General features: G+C 45.1%; 1 protein-coding gene across 1 annotated transcript in view; it reads right to left on the bottom strand.

Moving 5' to 3' along the window:
* Positions 1-5,869: 5,869 nt before the first annotated feature.
* Positions 5,870-21,583, bottom strand: part of DYNC1LI2 (dynein, cytoplasmic 1, light intermediate chain 2) — a 37,978-nt gene continuing 22,264 nt past the window's right edge. Inside the window, exons 5-12 of the mRNA XM_011987905.1 lie at positions 20,700-20,793; positions 18,528-18,663; positions 16,308-16,419; positions 14,863-14,922; positions 13,892-13,933; positions 13,383-13,500; positions 11,183-11,299; positions 5,870-8,804 (exon numbers count right to left, since the gene is read on the bottom strand). Coding sequence (XP_011843295.1) covers positions 8,704-8,804; positions 11,183-11,299; positions 13,383-13,500; positions 13,892-13,933; positions 14,863-14,922; positions 16,308-16,419; positions 18,528-18,663; positions 20,700-20,793 — 780 coding nt within the window. The 3' untranslated portion in view covers positions 5,870-8,703. The remainder of the gene's footprint in view (positions 8,805-11,182; positions 11,300-13,382; positions 13,501-13,891; positions 13,934-14,862; positions 14,923-16,307; positions 16,420-18,527; positions 18,664-20,699; positions 20,794-21,583) is intronic.

Genomic DNA, 21,583 nt, shown 5'->3' with positions numbered 1-21,583 from the left:
GGGAAGAGAAGATGGGGCAGGAGAGGTAAAACAGAGGATGAAAGGTACTATCACCAGAGTCCAAATTCCAAGGCTCATAAAACATGGACCTTTACCAAGCCTCAAAAACCCGGCATGTGAATGTTCTCAAAGGGCGTTCTGTGGGACCTGGAAGATGCCCACAGTCAAAGATGTGTCAGATCTACCAGTCACCCATAAAACAAATCAAAACCAAAATCTGTCTAATGCAGTGGTTACCAGACTGGGAAAGGGATGGGGGAAGAAAGGATGAGGAAGGCTGGTTGATGAGCATAGTGACAATTAGATAGGAGTAGTAAGTTCTGGTATTCTATCGCATAGTAGGATGACTATGGTTAACAGTAAGGTACTGGGCCAGGCACAGTGGCTCACGCCTGTAATCCCAACGTTTTGGGAGGCCCAGACAGGTGAATCGCTGGAGTTCAGGAATTTGGGACCACCCTGGACAACATGGTGAACCTCATCTCTACAAAAAATACAAAAATTAGCCAGGCATGGTGACATGCACCTGTAGTCCCAGTTACTTGGGAGGTAAGGTGGAAGGATCACTTGAGCCCAGGTTAAGGCTGCAGTCAGCCACGACTGCACCGCTGCACCCCAGCCTGGGTAGCAGAGCAAGACAGTCTCAACATAAATAAATAAAATAAAATACACCTTCTTGACACCCACATATTTTCTATATACAAAGCTTGAACAGTGACAGTGTTGTTTCCTATATATACCAAAGTTGAATTCCAGGCTAACATTTGTTAGATTTGAATAGGTAAAAAACAGATTCACAAACTGTGCCAAATATTTTAAATATCAAGGGCAGATGTTAATAGGCCACAAGCTGCACCCCCACTCTTTAAAATAAATTATTGCCTTAAAAAGGCACATAAATTGTTGAACTCTTCCCAAAACAAAAACTTAAATGCTTCACATTGGGTTTGCTTTTTCTAGCAGAACTTTAAATAGTTCTTTAAAGATCCTGCTTGGGTGAGATTTGTGGGGAGGCAGGGCAGGGAGGATGGAGGAGCTCGATGATCACTTAGGAATGTCAGTTAATTCAGTTCTACACAAGAAATAAGTTTGTTACAGAACATTACACATGAAAATATCTTAATATTGTCATTAAATGAATTTTTATATAGGAACATATTTATTTTTTCTTTTTTTGAGACGAAGTTTCACTCTTGTTGCCCAGGCTGGGGTGCAGTGGCTCGATCTCGGCTCACTGCACCTCCGCCTCCCGGGTTCAAGCGATTCTCCTGCCTCAGACTCCTGAGTAGCTGGGATTACAGGTGCGCGTCACCACGACCGGCTACTTTTTGTATTTTTAGTAGACACAGAGTTTCACCATGTTGGTCAGGTTGGTCTCCAACTCCTGACGACCTTGTGATCCTCCCACTTCGGCCTCCCAAAGTGCTGGGATTACAGACATGAGCCACCACGCCTAGCCAATATTTTGTATTTTTAGTAGAGATGAGGTTTCATCATGTTGGCGAAGCTGGTCTTGAACTCTTGACCTCAGGCGATCCACCCCCATTGGCCTCCCAAAGTGCTAGGATTACAGGCATGAGCCACCTTGCCCGGGCCAGGAAGTTTTTTTTTTTTTTTTTTTGGTGAGACAGAGTCCCACTCCATAACTCAGGCTGGAGTGCAGTGGCACAATCTTGGCTCACTACAACCTCCACCTCCTGGGCTCAAGTGATTCTCCTGCCTAGCCTCCCCAGTAGCTGGGATTATAGGCACCCACCACCACGCCCCGGTAATTTTTGTGTTTTTAGTAGAGACAGGGTTTTACCATGTTGGCCAGGCTGGACCTGAACTCCTGACCTCAGGTGATCCACCCACCTCGGCCTCCCAAAGTGCTGGGATTACAGGCGTAAGCCACTGCGCCAGCCAAATTTTCACATAGTAATTTCGTAACAAGGTTAGAAACATTTGAAAAGCTAGGCTTGTCCCATCTGAAATACTGCCCAAGGTTGGGGAAAGGACTTCTTGACCCACAAAGAATCCACCCCCAATTCCTGGCCTCAAACCCCTGCTGTCTCCTCTCCTTTCAGGCTGAGAGTCCCTCAGCGTCAAGCCCAGGGAGACACTTCTGTGAGCCAGCAGGGTGTGCTGTTCATCTCCAGTGGGAGTTTCAGGTTTCAGCTGCTTCCTTCCTTGGGCCCTCACCACCACTGCTACTGACCTGTCACTTCTGCCTCCTGGTCAGAACACACCATCTCTCCCTTGTCAATCACAGACAGCATCAAGACAGCACTTGGCATCCTTTCAGCTATCTGCAAGCCTTGCAGGGTAAGGAGTACAATACTAAGTATCTCAGAACCCAGGACTCTGTTGTGGCATCCTGTAGGAGCTGCACCAGGGACCACCACAGTGAACGATCACAGGATATCCATGCCTCTACGCTCTGTTCTCTTTAGAGATGATATTTATACTACAAACTGAAATGCCACAACCAAAAAGGGTAGGAGCCAAGAATGAGGTTGCTGGATCAGTGTTAGAGATGACATCCTAGAGATGTTTTCAGGGTCGTCAATCACACCGAAGACCTACCACATGCCAGGCACATGTGTACCTCCTCTAATGTCCACAATGACTAGAAAGAAATTTTATCCCTACTTTACAAAGATGGGAAAAGGAGGCCTAAGAGGGGTGAAGCTCCCCAGTTTGGGTTGTTTTCCTATTTTGCTTCTTGATCAATTTCTCATCCATTTGAACTGCACTTGCTTGATTCAAAAGTCACCACAGAATGAACTAGGACTGGAATCCATTAGTGCCCATGCCCTCCCCAACACTCCAACTGCCTCCCTCCACAGGTTGCTCCCAAGCCAGAGGTGGCAGAAGAGAATTCCAGAGAGGTTAGTGGTGTGTGTGAGGGCCCCTAAGGCAGGTCTACAGGCAGGCCAGCCTGCCAGCCTCACAGGCACACCTAGGAACATTTGCACTGGTGAAAGTCTGTCTCAGGGCCTGCCAAGGGCACCTGCCGCAGGCAACACCTAAAGCTCTTCATACCTTAAGAGAAAGTAAATTCCAAGATATGAGTGGAAGACATCTCAACTTGCATTTCCCAGCAAGATACCTGCGACTGCAGTCCCTTCTCCCTTTGTAGAGGATATTGGGTACTTTCTCTCTCTGCCATTCTCTCCACCTAGCAAGAGTGACTCTTCCATTCATTACCACAAGAGGAAAAGTTTGAATAGTAGCACACAGCTGCTTATGACCACAGATGAAAACACTCTCGATTGATACATTTTCCCCATCTGCTTTATTATTTTTTTGAGACACAGTCTCACTCTGTCACCCAGGCTGGAGTGCAGTGGCACGATCTCGGCTCGCTGCAACCTCTGCCTCCCAGGATCAAGTGATTCTCCTGTCTCAGCCTCCCGAGTAACTGGGACTACAGGCATGGCTACCATGCCTGGCTAATTTTTGTATTTTTAGTAGAGATGGGGTTTCACCATGTTGGCCAGGCTGGTCTCGAACTCCTGACCTTGTGATCCGCCCACTTCAGCTTCCCAAAGTGCTGGGATTACAGATGTGAGCCACCACGCATGGGTCCCCAATTGCTTTAAATGAGCACAGAGTATCAGCATACCACCATGATTAGTTCAAACTCAGAAGCTAGACTGCCTGCGTTCAAATTCTGAGACCTTAGCAGCTACTTACTTATCCATGTCTTAATTTCCTCATCTGGAAACTAAGACGGATATCAGCAGAGTTGTTGTGAAGTTTAAATCAGTTTGTATAAACCACCTAGAAGAGTGACTGGTGGGTGGGTGCCATGGTTCACACCTGTAATCCTAGCACTCTGGGAGGCTGAGGCGGGTGGATCACCTGAGGTCAGGAGTTCGAGACCAGTCTGGCCAATATAGTGAAACCCTGTCTCTACTAAAAATACAAAAATTAGCCAGGCGTAGTGGTGCACGCCTTTAGTCCCAGCTACTTGGGAGGCTGAGGCGGGAGAATCACTTGAACCCAGGAGGTGGAGGCTGCAGTGAGCCAAGATTGTGCCACTGCACTCCAGCCTGGGCGACAGAGCGAGACTCCGTCTCAAAAAAAAATAAAAAATTAAATTAAATTAAATTAAATTAAATTAAAATTAAAATAGAAGAGTGACTGGTATACAGCAATCTCCAATGTAAGCATTTGCTATTACAATGTTAATGCCCATATCATCAAATAAAATAATCCCCAACACATTTATTCACCAAACTTCCTAACTTAAGACAAAATATAACAATGAATTAATAATCTGTACAAGTGCTGACAGGCAGGCAGATTGGTGTGACCTCTATGGAAGGGATTTTGATATCTAACAACCACAGATGCGCATTTACCTTTTGAGTAGGTAGGTCCACTGCTAGGAATTTACCCTGAAGCCACATCTCCAAAATAAAACACACGATATGCAGAAGGTTACTCATTGCAGCATTAGATGTAATAATACAAGACTGCAAACATCCTAAATGCCCATCTACAAGAGACCGGATGAATAAACAAGGTACATTATACAATTGAATACGATGTAGCCATAAACAAGAATAAACATCTCCAAGAACTAATATAAACCAATTTACAGGCAATGTTAAGTGAAAAAGTAGATATGGTGTGTCCACCAAAAGGCCTACAAGTAGTAACACTCAGTAAAATTAAGTATGCCTATCGTCCAGATCTTGGTTTCCAAAAACCAATCTCCTACTAAAAGAAACCAGGGCTCTAAGCCAGGCATGGTGGCTCACACCGGTAATCCCAGCACTTGGGGAGGCTGAGGGCGGATCACCTGAGGTCGGAGTTTGAGACCAGCCTGGCCAATATGGTGAAACCCGTCTCTACTAAAAATATAAAACTTAGCCAGGCGTTGTGGCGCATACCTGTAATCCTGGCTACTCGGGAGGCTGAAGCAGGAGAATCACTTGAATTCGGGAGGTGGAGGTTACAGTGAGCTGAGATTGTGCCATTGCACTCCAGCCTGGGCAACAGAGCGAGACTCTGTCTCAAAAAAAAAGAAAAAGAAAAAAAAGAAACCAGGAACCAGGACTCCTTGGAAAAATGGCTGATTCCAGGACAAAGTCAGGGAAAATGCAAGTGAGTCTGGAACACCTTTTTGTGCCAGAAAGTAAGAAAATGCTCAGAGATGAAGGGGAGCATATCAAAAGGACTGAGTTATACCTGTTAAGAGTGTAGTATCCAGAACAGATAAAGAACTCTTACAACCCAATGATAAAAAGTCAAATAGGCTGGGTGCAGTGGCTCATGTCTGTAATCCCAGCACTTTGGGAGGAAGATTACTTGAGTCTGGGAGGTCAAGGCTACAATAAGCTGTAACCAAGCCACTGCACTCCAGCCTGGGCCACAAAGCAAGACCCTGTCTCAAAAACAAACACAAAAAACACAAAAGGCAAATAACCTAATTTAAAAATGACCAAAGAATCTGAACAGACATTTCTCCAAAGATACATAAATGGCCAATACACACATCAAAAGATGCTCCTTAACACTGTTAGTCACTGAGATACCTACCACCTTTATACTCACGAGGGTGGTTGTAATTTTTAAAAACCAAAAAAACCAGGCTGGGTTTGGTGGCTCACACCTGTAACTCCAGCACTTTGGGAGGTCAAGGCGGGAGAACCATTGGAGGCCAGGAGTTCAAGACCAGCCTTGACAACCCCCACCTCTAAAAAATAGGATAAAATAAATACGGCTTTACAATGTTATTCTTTCCAGAATTTCTGACAATTTCAAGTGAGACAGGTAAACATTTTTAGTTATGTGATCAGATACCCCATATGATTAGCAGACAATTCAATGTATCTCCAGTGGGATGATTTACCATAAAGAAAGCCACCAAAAATTGTAAGCAGTCTGGATTCGTGTTTATTGAAGCCAGTAATTAGAGACATCTTCTTTTTTTCCCAGGACTAGAAAGCAAGGTTCCACATGACTGCATACTGCACCCGGACAGAGCCACACCCCTGGACTAAGGCTGGTGGGGGATAATCTGCAGTCTTAATTTTAAGTTAGAAACACCAATAAATTTAGTATACAGACAACAGTGAACTTTCACTTACAGCATTAACATTGTTAAGGTCATGATGTACAGAGCAGTCACTTTCAACTTTGTTAAATTAATAAAACACGACAATGTCTTCAGTTTACCGATTTTAAAATGCCAATCAAAAAAAGTGCAAACAAAATAACAATCTAGCAGCATATCTATTGCATTTTTAGGAAAGACCAATTCCTGGCCGTTATCTCAGCCACGTATTCAAAGTTGGGCTTTTCTTTGATTTTTTTTTTTTTATTTTAAAGACAAACAGCAGATGTAACCATTATAATGTGCATAAATAGTCATAACAGTCATAAAATTGTCTTTAACAGTCTACCATACAAGTGTACTCTGCAAATAAAATGAATTTTACTTTAAAAACTAAAGGCTGTTTATTATTTGGCCTTTGGTTCCAATGCTTGAAAACCCCAAAATAACAAAACTCATCTCCCTTCCTCCCACCTCCCAAAAAGAACCCTGCAGCTCCCCAAAGTTGGTAGACTTTGGCAACCACTGAGCACATGACACTACGTATCAGCTTCTTCTGATACTAGGAGCATCTACTTGTCACGTGTAAATAAAAGTGGTCTCCAAGAAACCTTCCTTCACAAGACATGTCTTAGCATTTCATCAGTTGTAGTATATTTTATATTGACACAAAAAGTGCTTATCAGTTCAAATGATAGAAAAAAAAAGACAAATTAAAATTTTGCATTAAGATTTAAAATTATACCATATCCCCCTTCGGCATGTGCCTTTCCAGGAATTCTTGTTTCTGAGGTCACTCATTTTACTCCCAGGGACTAAGCGACCCCACCTTTAGTGCGGCCACAAGCTGTTTGGCATCTATTGGTCACTATACCACAATAATCATTCTACAGTCAGTTTACTGTCATTACTTAGACAACCTGGTAATCGGAAGCCACAATACATTTGTTTTTTTAAAAAACTGAATTAAAAAAGGAAAAAAATGGTATATTTCAACAATAAAACTGGCACAAGAAACGTTTCTATCTGAAAGGCAAGTTGATACTTAGCTTTCTCTTTAACAGTGTTCAGACCTTTACGCAAGCAATTCAAGAAAGTCTTAAAAGAGTCTTGACACAACATAGGATATTAAGTTATCACCAGTACTACATTAGTGGTCAGTCAAACCTGGTATGTAAAAGTAATGACATTAGGGAAGTTATGCTTAGACACAGTACAACAAACATTCATATAAAAAAAGTAAACTCCACATGGTGAACTGTGGTTTTTTCCCTTGGTTTGACAACATTTTATACATGAAATTCATGGTAGTGTTTGCATTTAAATGCTGTCATATATAAAATTAAAAGTGCAATTTCAAATCCACAGAAATCATTTCCAGAATGGTGGTATGACATGACAATGTGCATGAATTTGCCCTAGGTGGGGAGACACCTGAAACTCTTTTTTCCATAAGAAAAAAAATGCTACATTTTATGAAAACACATAACAAGAGAAATGTATAATTTCCATTTTCGGTATAAAACATTCACGCTTATCTGTCCATCTGATAGCACTGATCAGACCGGGAAGCTAGGAAAAGACCCTTTTGCATCAGTGGAACTCCTTGAAGCTTTCCACAAATCATAAGGCAGGACTTGGTACGAGCCAATTAACCAGAGTGCAATTACATTAAAAACCTCCCCCAAACTTTCTGTGGCACATTGCATTATGGTAAAACCAGAGGTTGATCATCCATTTTCTGTTAGTTAGGCCAGCCCGTGGTAGTAAAAACAAAAAATTTAATTTAAAAAACAAAGCAGGAGCTATTTAGACAACAAAATTCAAAGTAAACTAATTCTGTAACTGCTCACTTTGAAGACATCCCACAGTGACTGTCTGCCCCACAACACATATCCATGGAGCCCAGCACCTCTCATGAAGACATAGCCTGAGCCAAGCACATAGGTCCCAGGCAGCTGCCATCGTTCCCACCCCTGGGTCAGCTCCACCTGACTCAGGCACCCCCACAATTAGTACATCTTTCATAAGTTAAAGATGCATTCGAAATAAGCCTAATTCCCATTTTGCTTAGTGTTTTGTTTGGAAATGCTTCTAACAATGATTCTTCAACTTCTATTGAATGCACAGTATTTACTGACACTGCTCATCTCCTCCTTCCTCCACCTCCCTCAACATTCAGCTTCCCCACCATCACTTCTCTCATTACTCCTTCTGGTCTTTCTTTCCTGGACTTTCTGCCACTTAATCTGCTTCCCAAGAAGAAGTGAATTTGCTAACATGAAACTGGCCAGACTAACCATCATCTTACCAATGATTTCTTGGTCTCATTTGCTCCACCCTGATAGAAAGCGGGCCCTCCTTCTTTCACTCTACCTTCCCCTCCACAAGAAGCCCAGACGTGCTTGCCTCCCACAAAAGAGCCACATGCCCGAGAGTCCAAGGGTTATCCTTAACAAAGGGTCTGACATGTAACCTTCCTAAATGTGCATTTCATACTCGGACAAGCCAATGAAGTTTTTTTTTTTTTTTTTAAGTTCATCTCCCCTGCCCCAAAAAACTGATAGCATGTGCCATATCAGAAAAATCCTGGTCTTAGCAGATCAATATACATAGTTATTTGGTCATTCGACATATGCACTTTTTAAGGAGGTTCAGGCTTCATTTTCTGTTGAAGAGTTTGTTACCATAGAGTCTGGCTTTCGAGTCATTCTATCCAGTTCTTCCTGAACATTTGACAACACAGTCTTTTGTCCTGAAAAAAAGCAAAAGAGCAAAGTAATGATGTGAGAAGAGGAAACAATTTTTTTTAAAGGAGCATTTAAAATTATACAGCCTTCTATAATCACTTGATGACAGTAATCTCAGTAAGAATGAGGAAAGCCTTTTTCCACTGCTGTGGAGAGGAGATCCCAACTCAGCATATCTTAATCCCAAAAGTCACAGGCCAGTGCTTCCTCCAACTCCAAGGGGGTGACCTGACTGCTCCCTGGCGGGGGGTGCCTTTGTGCCAAATACAAGAACCTTTCTGAAAACCTTCTCACCACCCAACCCTGACCCCTGTGCGCTCTCACCACCACTTTCCTAGAGGTAGTATCTGAATTTCAGCAACGGTGGAAACTATTTTCTTCGCCCCAGATAGGTGTTTAGGTTTTGTTTACAATTATAACATTCTAGACTGACTCACATGGATAGCCTGAAAACATTGTTTCAATAAGAATATAAGACTATACCCAGATAATTCAATCCTGCACCAAGTCTGTACTTGTGTTTTTCTGAAACTAAGGGGCCTAGAAATAGACACCTATTTCCCAGTAGGGAATACTACCAGCCCAGAGTCTGGGTCACTAGACCAGACTCTGAGTTTCTTAGAATGTGGAAGCCACTGAAGGCCCAGGCTGCCCCAAGGATGGAGTGATTTCCTGAGGGTCTCCTCTGCCCTGAAGACATCAATTAGGGAAACACTGTATAAACATACCTTATAGCCAATGGAAAATGGAAAGCAAAGACCCCTTAAAATGTCCTCCAGCACGCCAGGCGCGGTGGCTCACGCCTGTCATCCCAGCACTTTGGGAGGCTGAGGCGGGGGGATCACAAGGTCAGAAGTTCAAGACCAGCCTGGCCAATATGGTGAAACCCCATCTCTATTAAAAATAGAAAAAAATTAGCCAGGCATGGTGGTGGGCGCCTGTAACCCCAGCTACCCGGGAGGCTAAGACAGGAGAACTGCTCGAACCCGGGAAGCAGAGGCTGCAGTGAGCCGAGATCATGCCACTGCACTCCAGCCTGGGCGACAAAGCAAGGCTCCAATCCAAAAAAAAAATGTCCTGCAGCTTCCTGGGAAAATGTGTAATTCCCAAGGAACATGTTTTGTTTTGTTTCAGAGATCTCCAAGACACAGACCTGCCCTACCTGCCTACATGGAAGGACAGGCGGTGGCTGCCACAGAGGTGTGTATGTGATAAGTGAGGAGCTTCAGGGAGGAGGAGGAGGCCCTGACTCTGCAGTGAGACAGTGAGGGTTCACAGGTTCTAGTTCACAAAAAAACTGGGGGCAGTGGAGTAAACCAAAATCCTTACAAAGCGTCACAGAAAAAAAAAAAAAAATAGAACAAATAAAACATCACTGGTTCAGAACAACTAAGGCTTTAGTATAATTTAAAAAAATTAAAAGTACGCCAGGTGCCGTGGCTCACGTCTCTAATCCCAGCACTTTGGGAAGCCAAGGCAGGCGGATCACCAGAGGTCAGGAGTTCGAGAACGGCCTGGCCAACACAGTGAAACACCATCTCTATTAAAAATACAAAAAAATTAGCCAGATGTGGTGGCGCGTGCCTGTAGTCCTAGCTACTCGGGAGGCTGAGGCAAGAAAATTGCTTGAACCCAGGTGGCAGAGGTTGGCAGTGAGTTGAGATCACGCCACTGCACTTTAGCCTGGGTGACACAGCAAGACTCCGTCTCTATTAAAACAAAACAAAACAAAAATTGTCAGCCAGGGGCGGTGGCTCACACCTGTAATCCCAGCACTTTGGGAGGCTGAGGTGGAGGGATCACCTGAGGTCAAGAGTTCAAGACCAGCCTGGCCAACATGATGAAACCACATCTCTACTAAAAATACAAAAAATTAGCTGGGCGTGGTGGCAGGACACCTGTAATCCCAGCTACTCGGGAGGCTGAGGCAGGAGAATCGCTTGAACCTGGGAGGCGGAGGTTGCAGTGAGGTGAGATCGTGCCATTGCACTCCAGCCTGAGCAACAAGAGCAAAACTCCATCTTGGAAAAAGAAAAAAAAAAAAAAAAAGTCACTGGTACACCCTCCATGGACCATGACTTCTACTGAAGAGGTTCTACAACACGGCCACATATGTAATTTAGGCTATATCTCAACTCACCCAACACCCAGTTCCCAAGAACCCTAATGTACACAAATCCCACTCTCAATGTGCCAAGGAAACCTGCATGGTAGTACAGCAATCCCACTAAAAGCATGGCACACTGCTCAGTAGGAAGTGAAGACCTGCTTCCTTGCTTGGCTATTCAGGACACTGCGGGGTCAGCAGGGCAGGTGTCTGCCTCTCCATCCTTGCAAGACTGCTCAACCACAAGAGTCACAGGTCTCCAGGGCCCTTCTGTACCTGACTTCTTGGCTGTGCTCTGCACCCCACCAGCACCAGGACTTCCAGGAGAGCCTGTCTTTTTACTTAACAGACTGTTGAAGAAGCTGGCCAACACCCCTTCACTTGCAGCATTATCTAAGGAAAATTAAAGGGAAAAAAAAAGCATCATATAAACTGGAAGACTTAAACAAAATTAAACACCCTAGTTCTCAGCTTGGCATTAGCCATTTGTGGCTATCAGCTTCCTAGGATATTGATAACATTCATTTGCTACGATGCCTTTACACTGCTACCGCTGAGGCTACTTAGCATGATTACTAAGTGGAACCATGTTTACATTTCCCACTTGTTTGGGGGCAAAATAGATAACCTGTGCTCCACTCCACCTCCCCATCCATGAGACAGTGTTTTTCAAAGGCGCATGAGCACTTAACATTCCAAACCTGCTGTGAAAAGCTCACATCCTGAATAGAACACACCCATCAAACATGCAAGCATTAAATAAAACTGTTTTTTAATGGTTTCATTGCAGGCAGTATCTCTGAGTATCACTAAGTTACTGGGATAAAAGCTACTTAATCTGAAAAGTAGTTGAGCTTGACAAGAGAAGTGAAGGAGGAAAAAATCCCCACAATTCATACATAGTAATAATATAAACATGAGAAACAAGGCTAAGGATTCAAAATACACACTTTAAAGTGACTCCCTCAGCCAGGCGTGGTGGCTCACGCCTGTAATCCCATCATTTGGGGAGACCAAGCGGGTAGGACTGCTTGAGGCTAGGAGCTTGAGACCAGCCTCGGCAATATAAGTGAGACCCCCACCTTTACAAAAAATTTTTTTGTGTTTTGTTGAGATGGAGTCTTGCTCTGTTGCCCAGGCTGGAGTGCAGTGGCACAATCTTGGCTCACTGCAACCTCACCCTCCCGGGTTCAAGCCATTCTCCTGCCTCTACCTCCCAGGTAGCTAGGATTGCAGGTACCCACCATCACACCTGGCTCCTTTGTGTATTTTTAGTAGAGAGAAGGTTTCACCATGTTGGCCAGGCTGGTCTCAAACTCCTGACCTCAAGTGATCTGCCCGCCTCAGCCTCCCAAAGTGCTGAGATTACAGGATTACAGGCGTGAGTCACTATACCCGACCTTTTTTTTTTTTTTTAAGGAGTCTCGGCCGGGCGCGGTGGCTCAAGCCTGTAATCCCAGCACTTTGGGAGGGCGAGACGGGCGTATCATGAGGTCAGGAGATCGAGACCATCCTGGCTAACACAGTGAAACCCCATCTCTACTAAAAATACAAAAAACTAGCCAGGCGAGGTGGCAGGTGCCTGTATTCCCAGCTACTCGGGAGGCTGAGGCAGGAGAATGGCGTAAACCTGGGAGGCGGAGCTTGCAGTGAGCTGAAATCCGGCCACTGTACTCCAGCCTGGGCGGCAGAGCGAGACTCCGTCTCAAAAAAAATAAAAATAAAGAGTCTCACTCTGTCACCCTGGCTGGAGTGCGGTGGCATAATCACAGCTCACTGCAGCCTCAATGCCCTGGGCTCAAGCAATCCTGCCGCTTCATCCACTTGAGTAGCTGGGACTAGAGGCAAGCACAATCATGCCCAGCTAATTTTGAAATTTTCTGAAGAGGCGAGGTCTCACTATTTGGCCCAGGCTGGTCTCCAACTCTTGAGCTCAAGCGATCCTCCCACCTTGGCCTCCCAAAGTATTAGGATTATAGGCATGAGGCACTGCATCTGGCCTACAATAAAAATTTAAAAAATTAGCTGGGCATGGTGGCACACGCCTGTAGTCCCAGCTACTCAGGAGTTGACGTGGGAGGATTGCTTGAGCCCAGGAGTTTGAGACTGCAGTGCGCTATGATCACATGACTGTGCCACAGGCTAGGTGACAGACTGAGACCCTGTCTCTAAAAAAATAAAATAAAGTTATTATTTTGCATTCCTCTCTGAAGGAATGTGCAGGGCCTAAGTGAGGTCTCACACAGAGCCAGGTGCATGGGCTACCAATTCCAACAAAGGAACAGGCCCTGGTCTCTGTCTACCACAGACCTTCTTCCTCTGGAATGGGGGAAATGGAAAGTAGCCCTTAATGAGGAAGAGAATAGCCTGGCTTCCATGAGTCTCCACCTTATAGACTCAGCCACGCAGCCCCTGCAGGGCTCAGGTCTGAAACTAAACTACTCTCCAAAGAGACATATTTTTGAGGAATACATACTTTTGATGTTTGGGTCCGGCTTTTTTACTGACGTGCCTGGGGAGGAGCTAGGCACACTGGCTGGCCCTCCCCGACCCTGAGTCCTTGGAGAGCCAGAGGGTCCTCTTGCAGGAGATTCCTAAGTTCAAAAGCAGCTAAGGTCACACACAGGCATAACAATAACAAAAAATACATATGCCACAAACGGAGACATGCTTCTGCAGGATATTTTTCATAGGCTATGGTACAGGACTGGCAGTATGCCCTCAACTCAAGCTCTTTCTGGATCTGTTTCTCCTGAAAGACATCCAGATAACAAAGCCAGCTCACCCTAATTCCCAGAGTTGCATTCTTTCACCAGAAACATCTTGAGTTTCTTTTATGTTTCTGGTCACGGGTCTTTAGGGAAACCAAATTCCCACTGAAAACACAAAACCCACACAAATATAAGCTCTCACAAATAATGGTATAAAGTTTGACGACACCTGCAACACTGGGCCTTGACCCTCTGTTTAGTGTAAGGTACTCACAGAAGCTCTCGTGGGCGTGGCTGGCTGCTTGGCAAGGAGTGACTGCAAAGAGAGGGACAAACTGGCCATTAACCAAGGCCTAGAGAAAAACTTACTCCAAGTACTCCACTAGAGGGCACTATTAACAACAACTAAGTCCTAGGTTTTATACTACAAATGCAAAAAATTTTAATTGAGCAGTTTGGTGCATGGTGAAAAAAAATACTCCAAGTAACCAGTTTTGAAGCTCAGGAAGCAAGCAAGGGACAGAAAGGAAAAGGTTGGAAAAAGAAGGAAACAGTTGGAAAAAGAACCATCAAAACCTCCTGCTGACCTGCCTATACCATTGGGCAGATTTTAGGTGGACCCAGGACAAATCTAACAATAATCTGGGTTAGAGAAATGTGAAGTTTGCATTCTAAACCATCGGCTTGGGGAAGTTACTCTCCTCACCTGCAAAATGGGCATCACCTGCCTTTATGTACAGGGCTGTGAGAGGCTACATGAAATAATGGATGGGTGCAGCACACCAACATGGCACATGTATTATACGTATACAAACCTGCACGTTGTGCACATGTACCCTAGAACTTAAATTAAACAAACCTGCACGTTGTGCACATGTACCCTAGAACTTAAATTAAAAGTAAATAAATAAAAAGAAAGAAATAATGGAAGTGTAGTCAGCTTACTTGGTAAACTGTCAACATAGGAAGTATTATGCCAGAAAACCGCATTTCCAAAGAAAGCACTTAAAAGACACGAATCCTACTATTCCTGTAGGAGTCTGCAAGGCAGGCAGGTGATCTGCTAAGGAAAGTGGTCCATCCCCAACTAATCCTAGAAATAGGAGGGAATGAGACCTGGTCCCAACCCCTCTACCACTGCAAGCTCTTTGTGAATCCCCACATGCAGACACCTCCAATCCCACCCTAGGAACTGGCATTTCATATATGAGAAGGCCTCTGTTCTAACCTCACTGGTCTTCTTACCTGTTGCTTCATTAGGAACACCTGCTCATCTTCTGCTGCCAACTCTTTGTCGTGGACCAGCTGTGAAGAAACATACACATGTGTGGCCACAGGCCAAGAATACTCCCAACCACTGTCAAACTTCATGCCGAAAGGAGAGTCTGAGGCTCAGGCTTTGACACAGGTCTGGGGGATCCCTGCTGAGACTGCAGAGTAACATTTTTCTAGCCTGGCACAGACCTCTCCCAAAACCAGCTGTGGCATGTAGCCAACTGGCGTTTTTAAGTCTGGCAGGTTCTAAACACCTCAGGGTCTGCAGGACATCACATGAGGGGATCCAATAACAGTAATCCAGAGGCAACAGCAGCACTGGCAGGACTTAATGGGAAACACCACCAACTCCAGGTGGGCATTCCATCACTCCTGCCCACCAGCCCCGAGCCATTTACATAACACCAGACCTCATGTAAAGATCAACAAGGCCCGGCGCGGTGGCTCAAGCCTGTAATCCCAGCACTTTGGGAGGCCGAGACGGGTGGATCATGAGGTCAAGAGATCAAGACCATCCTGGCTAACACGGTGAAACCCCGTCTCTACTAAAAAATACAAAAAAAAAAACTAGCCGGGCAAGGTGGCGAGCGCCTGTAGTCCCAGTTACTCGCCTGTAGTCCCAGTTACTCGCCTGTAGTCCCAGTTACTCGCCTGTAGTCCCCAGTTACTCGGGAGGCTGAGGCAGAAGAATGGTGTAAACCCAGGAGGCGGAGCTTGCAGTGAGCTGAGATCTGGCCACTGCACTCCAGCCTGGGTGACAGAGCGAGACTCCGTCTCAAAAAAAAAAAAAAAAAATCAACAAAAGGCCCTGGGACTTACTACTCCCCACCAACCCCTACAAACTACACAATGTGTAAGACCTGTTTCTTTATAGTTTTTTGTTTTGTTTTGTTTTTGAGACAGAGTCTCGCTCTTGTCGCCCACACTGGAGTACAGTGGCATGATCTCGGCTCACTGCAACCTCCGCCTCCAGGGTTCAAGCAATTCTCCTGCCTCAGCCTTCCAAACTGCTGGTATTACAGGAATGAGCCACCACGCCCCATCTTTATAGGTTTCTTTTTGCATTAAAAAACACCTAAACCCTTTTTCTTTTTTTTTTTTTTGATATGGAGTCTCGCTCTGTTCCCAGGGTTGGAGTGCAGTGGTGCAATCTGGGCTCACTGCAACCTCTGCCTCCCAGGTTCAAGCGATTCTCATGCCTCAGCCTCCCAAGTAGCTGGGATTACAGGCGCCTGCCACCATACCTGGCTAATTTTTGTATTTTTGGTGGAGACAGGGTTTCGCCATGTTGGCCAGGCTGTCTCAAACTCCTGACCTCATGTGATCTGCCCGCCTTGGCCTCCTAAAGTGCTGGGATTACAGGTGTGAGCCACCACGCCCAGCCCTAAGCCCTTAAAGCAATTGTCTTTGACTACCTTTCTCACGGGAGGTTTCACAATAAAGTCTTCATATGCATCTTCTGGCTTCACGGTTGTAAAATTTTCATGTAAAATAGCTATTTTCTTTTCATTGTCCCAGCCTGCAGGTCTAAAGGCAAAGAGAGAGGGACTGAATTGCTTTTTCTGGGGTTGCCTTAGAGCATACTCAGATCACATTCAGGACTCCTCGGTAGGACCCTTCCCATAAGATATAGTATGTAGTTATTGGGGGCTGTTTGTAGCTTTTGGCAGATGTGCCAAAATACACTGTGGATATAATCCATCAGAACAACACTGCAGGTCCTGCTCCACACGGAGTTCACCGGCCCAAGGTCTAAGGAGCCAGTACGAGATCTGACTCCACAGGCTGCCCCACTCAAAGCATTTAGCACTCTCCCACAACTCCACCTAGAAGAGCAAGGACACAGTGGGGTCCTGTTCAGACCCCACTGTGTGACAGCAGCACAGAAGGCAGAGCTCGGGATGGGATGGTTTTCTTGGGCTCTGTCATGGCTCCCCTCCTGCAGGTTGTTTCTCTAAGAATTCTTGCAACGGTTATCTTGTGGACTGGTTCATTAACTTTGCTTGCATGGGAAAATGTGTCCTAGAACCAAGTGGCATGCAGGGCCTATGTTTATCCTAGGCCCCAAACCAGAGGAGCACAGTCCTTGAGGTTCCTACACCAGTGCTGGACAGCTCAACATCACAGGTAGGATGGCACCCAAGTTCCATTATGTGAAGCCACAGCCTAGGGTTCCCACCTGAATCCCTTAAAGGTAGCAATGGTAAAATGTCCTGTATGACATACTTTTGAACTCAAGCAGCTCTGAAAGATGGCAACTGACTGACTGTTCTCACAGGCCTTTCATTCTCCATCTGACTTCTACTCCATAGCTCTATAATCAAGAGGGTACTTAGCCAGGGTGCTCCACCCCAATATCCTTGCTGATTTTGCCAGTCAACAGAGAAGTAACCAACAGGACCAAATGTGCAAAGGGATAGGGCATGACTGAGATACTGCCGTGGGCCATGCAGCCTTTGTAAGCTCAGAGATGCTTCTTCATTCCAGACCAGCCCCAAAATCAACCAGTCTCCTTGCTCCTAGGGATGACATGTGATTTGGATACCAAGTGATTCCAAAAACACACCTCTCACTGGGCTTGTGCCTTTGGCACCTGCCTGACTGCTCTGAACAAGTCTCTAAAATCAGCCCAAGCCTGTAGGTATGCCATCTATGATTAGCCTGAGTGACACTCTCCTTGACTATGCAGGAGGCAACCCAGTTCCCTGACAGCTCCTGGCTTTCGCATTTCCAGCCTCTCACAGACTGCACTCCCCAGCTTCCCCTATTGCAATTCTTTCCAGTCCGCGTGGGATCTACCACTTGTCTTGCAGCATCACCCTCCCACCTTCCCTGCCATACTTCCTCCATAACCCCATCACTGCCCTTCCCTTCTTCAGCTGTGTATGTCCCCTCTACAGTGCCATGTGCGAGGAACACGTATCATTCATTTGTGTGTCCCTTGCAGAGAACCTGAGCACCTAGTGGGTGCTGAGTAAGGTTTCCTGAATGAATAATGTAATTGTTTTTTAAGTCAGGAGGATACTGAAGCCTGAACATCAATCTGGTAACACAATTCCTGTCAGAGACCACAGCTTCACATTTATGCATCCAGCAACACTATGATTCTCCAGTGAGAGAAAGACACCAGGTTGGGAAAACAGGTATCCAAGTCTCTATCGAGGACAATCAACTCCAGTGGCTCCCAAAATGTGAAATGCCAGAAACACAGTAAGCACTTAGTATAGCCAAAGCCCATGCTGACAGAGATGCTGAGAGGATGTTTGCAATCATCCCTGCCAACACACAGATAAAGCAGGCGTTTTAACAGAAGACATTCAGGATCCCCCAAGCACAATTCCCTATATTCCCTCCCCAGCCAGTATTTTACCAGAGTTGACAGTGAGTGCCAAAAATGGCTAGCTTAGGTTTTGGCAACTTGCTCTTGATGAAGAAAGGCAGCACCTCTGACCACACCACCCACTTCCCTCAGGCAAATGCCTCATAATTGGGAAAGGAGCAGAGAGAGAAGGTGCAGTGAGAGAGCTGGCTATAGAAGACACAGACAGAAGGCACCTTTCTTGAAGGGGTAAAATGTAAAAAGCAGATGTACTGTAAAAAGAAGAGTTTCAAAGCATCATCTCAAAATAACTCACATAAAAACGGCATCCTTTTCCACAACTAAGGCAGGTGTGGTGAAGTGGAAACCGTATGTTTTATGAACAATATACTTATACAACAAGTCGAGGTTTTTCTCTTCTTTCACTGATGTGTAAATCAAGGCAGCTCCATCTAATCAATCTGCTTAAGAAAAATCAATTCACTGCAGGAGGAGACAAAATCAAACACATATAACCTCAAAGTACTACTCATAGGTTGATCAGTTTTTAATCAATACATGAGTAACAGAAAGCGTTACAATTTTAAAAACTAAAACGCTTATAGTATTACATATGCATATTGCAAACTGGTAAAAAATAATAAATAAATAAGTAAAAAGGTCATAGTAGAGGATGAACCAAGTCAAAAGCATAAAGCTATGTTGATGCTAGTGGGCTGTGCAGTTTATTTTTTAACATGTAAATTGTTGTCTTGATCCCACAAATTACTCCCTGAGAAGTCAAGTACTGGCTCTGTGGTTAGCCCAGGAAAACACTCTCAGAATATCAAGGTACACAGATTCCTTCCCAAGCAGATGCTTACATGTGACCAAATTTATCACTAACCCCATTTTTTGAGGGATGGGTGCCAAAAGGCTAATGGGCCATCCCAAAAAAGGTGACAGGAACTCATCTCTCACCTCCACCCCAGGGTGTGGAACCATGGCACCAGCTGCTATTGGCCTTTTACAGTAACAGGACTCAAAAGACTGCAGACACTACCACCTCTCTATCATGCACAGCACGAAACACAAACATATGGGAAACACCAGTGGCCTATAAAACAATACCCTGTTTGGTAATTGACCTTTTCTACATAAAAGCAAAGTTTAAAAATATTTCTGCCGGGCGCGGTGGCTTACGCCTGTAATCCCAACACTCTGGGAGGCCGAGACGGGCGGATCACGAGGTCAGGAGATCGAGACCATCCTGGCTAACACAGTGAAACCCCGTCCCTACTAAAAATAAAAAAAAAATTAGCTGGGCATGGTGGCAGGCACCTGTAGTCCCAGCTACTCGGGAGGCTGAGGCAGGAGAATAGCGTGAACCCACGAGGTGGAGCTTGCAGTGAGCCGAGATTGTGCCACTGCACTCCAGCCTGGGTGACAGAGCAAGACTCCGTCTCAAAACAAAAAAATATTTCTAAGACAGTATGATAAAAGTAATTTGATGATAAAATGATCACATTAAATTCTTAATACGAAGGCTTATCAAATGCACAGCATTAATAAAAGTGGGCGGAGGCGGTGGCTCACGCCTGTAATCCCAGCACTTTGGGAGGCCGAGGCGGGCAGATCACTTGAGGTCAGGAATTCGAGAACAGCCTGGCCAACATGCTAAAACCCTATCTCTACTAAAAATACAAAAATTATCCAGATGGCCGGGCGTGGTGGCTCAAGCCTGTAATCCCAGCATTTTGAGGCAGCCGAGGTGGGTGGATCACATAAAGTCAGGAGTTCAAGACTAGCCTGGCCAACATGGTGAAACCCCATCTCTACTAAAAGTACAAAAATTAGTCAGGTGTGGTGGCTCATACCTGTAATCCCAGCTACTCGGGAGGCTGAGGCAGGAGAATCACTTGAACCTAGGAGATGGAGGTTGCAGTGAGCTGAGATCATGCCATTGCACTCCAGCTTGGATGACAAGAGTGAAGCTCTGTCTCAAAACAAACAAAAAATCTGGATGTGGTGGTGCACAACTGTAGTCCCAGGTACTCAAGAGGCTGAGGCAGGAGGATTGCTTGAACCCAGGAGCACAAGGATGCAGAGAGCTAAGATTGCACCACTGCACTCCAGCCTGGGTGACAGCGCAGACTTCGTCTTAGAAAAACAATTAAAAAATACGCCAAGCGCAGTGGCTAACAGCTATAATCCCAGCACTTTGGGAGACTGAGGTGGGTGGATCACTTGAGGTCAGGAATTTGAGACTAGCCTGGCCAAAGTGGTGAAACACTGTCTTAAAACAAACAAACAAACGCATGATCAAAGGTAGACACAAGTTAATAAACCTAAAACTCCAACACAGTAAAACATAAACCTACTAAAAAGATACATACAAAACTCTCTGGCAGAACACTATTTTGAGTTCGGGAGGTGCTCTATCTCTTTGAAGATGCCCCATTTGGAAGAAAGCCTGTGACCCAGGCCCCACACAGCGCCCAAAGGATACACTGAAGGCAGAACCTCCGCAGGTGTGACTGGATAAAGTCCAAATGCTCATCCCTGTAATCGTGCTCCTTTTCCAAGACACTCACCGCATCACACTGCAGGGAAGACAGACAGAGTCACCTTTTTGCCTCATTGCCTGCTGATGATGGGAACACCGCATTCTTCAGAAATCAAGTATTGTGGCTCCAAAGAAGAAAGCCATAGCTCAGGGTCCAAGCATTAATTAGAGAAGAGTAAAAAAGAACTGGAGATTTTTCTCGTTCATCTTGGGCCTCAGTTTTTTTTTTATCCGTAGAGTGAAGATGTAATAGGCCTGATCACCTAATAGTTTGTTCTAAACATCAAACAAGTTCCCATCAGGAGACAGGCCCAGTGCACACAGTTGTGCACTCCACTCCACAGGGCTCCATTCTCAAGAACAGGATGAGAATGGCACACTATAATTGGGTAACATGATGGCTCTGACTGGAAATAAAGTACTTTTAAAACCCCAAATGTGGCCAGGCGTGGTGGCTTATGCTTGTAATTCCAGCACCCTGGGAGGTCAAGGCAGGCAGATCACCTGAGGTTGGGAGTTTGAGACCAGCCTGACCAACATGGAGAAACCCCCATCTCTAATAAAAATACAAAATTAGCCGGGCGTGGTGGCAGGCACCCGTAATCCCAGCTACTCAGGAGGCTGAAGCAGGAGAATCACTTGAACTGGGAAGGCAGAAGTTGCAGTGAGCCGAGATGGCACCACTGCACTCTGCCTGGGCAACAAGAGCGAAACTCCATCTCAAAAAAAAAAAAAAGTTTTAAAACCTATTGTTTTTCCTCATATAAGAGATACAACTTTATTTCTCTATGACTGAACTTAGTTTTTTTTTTTCTTTTTGTTTTTTT

Source organism: Mandrillus leucophaeus, unplaced genomic scaffold (assembly GCF_000951045.1).
Source record: "Mandrillus leucophaeus isolate KB7577 unplaced genomic scaffold, Mleu.le_1.0 Scaffold319, whole genome shotgun sequence".
In the NCBI taxonomy this organism is placed as follows: Eukaryota; Metazoa; Chordata; class Mammalia; order Primates; family Cercopithecidae; genus Mandrillus; species Mandrillus leucophaeus.
Note: the sequence above shows the minus strand (reverse complement) of the source record. Positions and strands in the feature narration are given on the sequence as shown.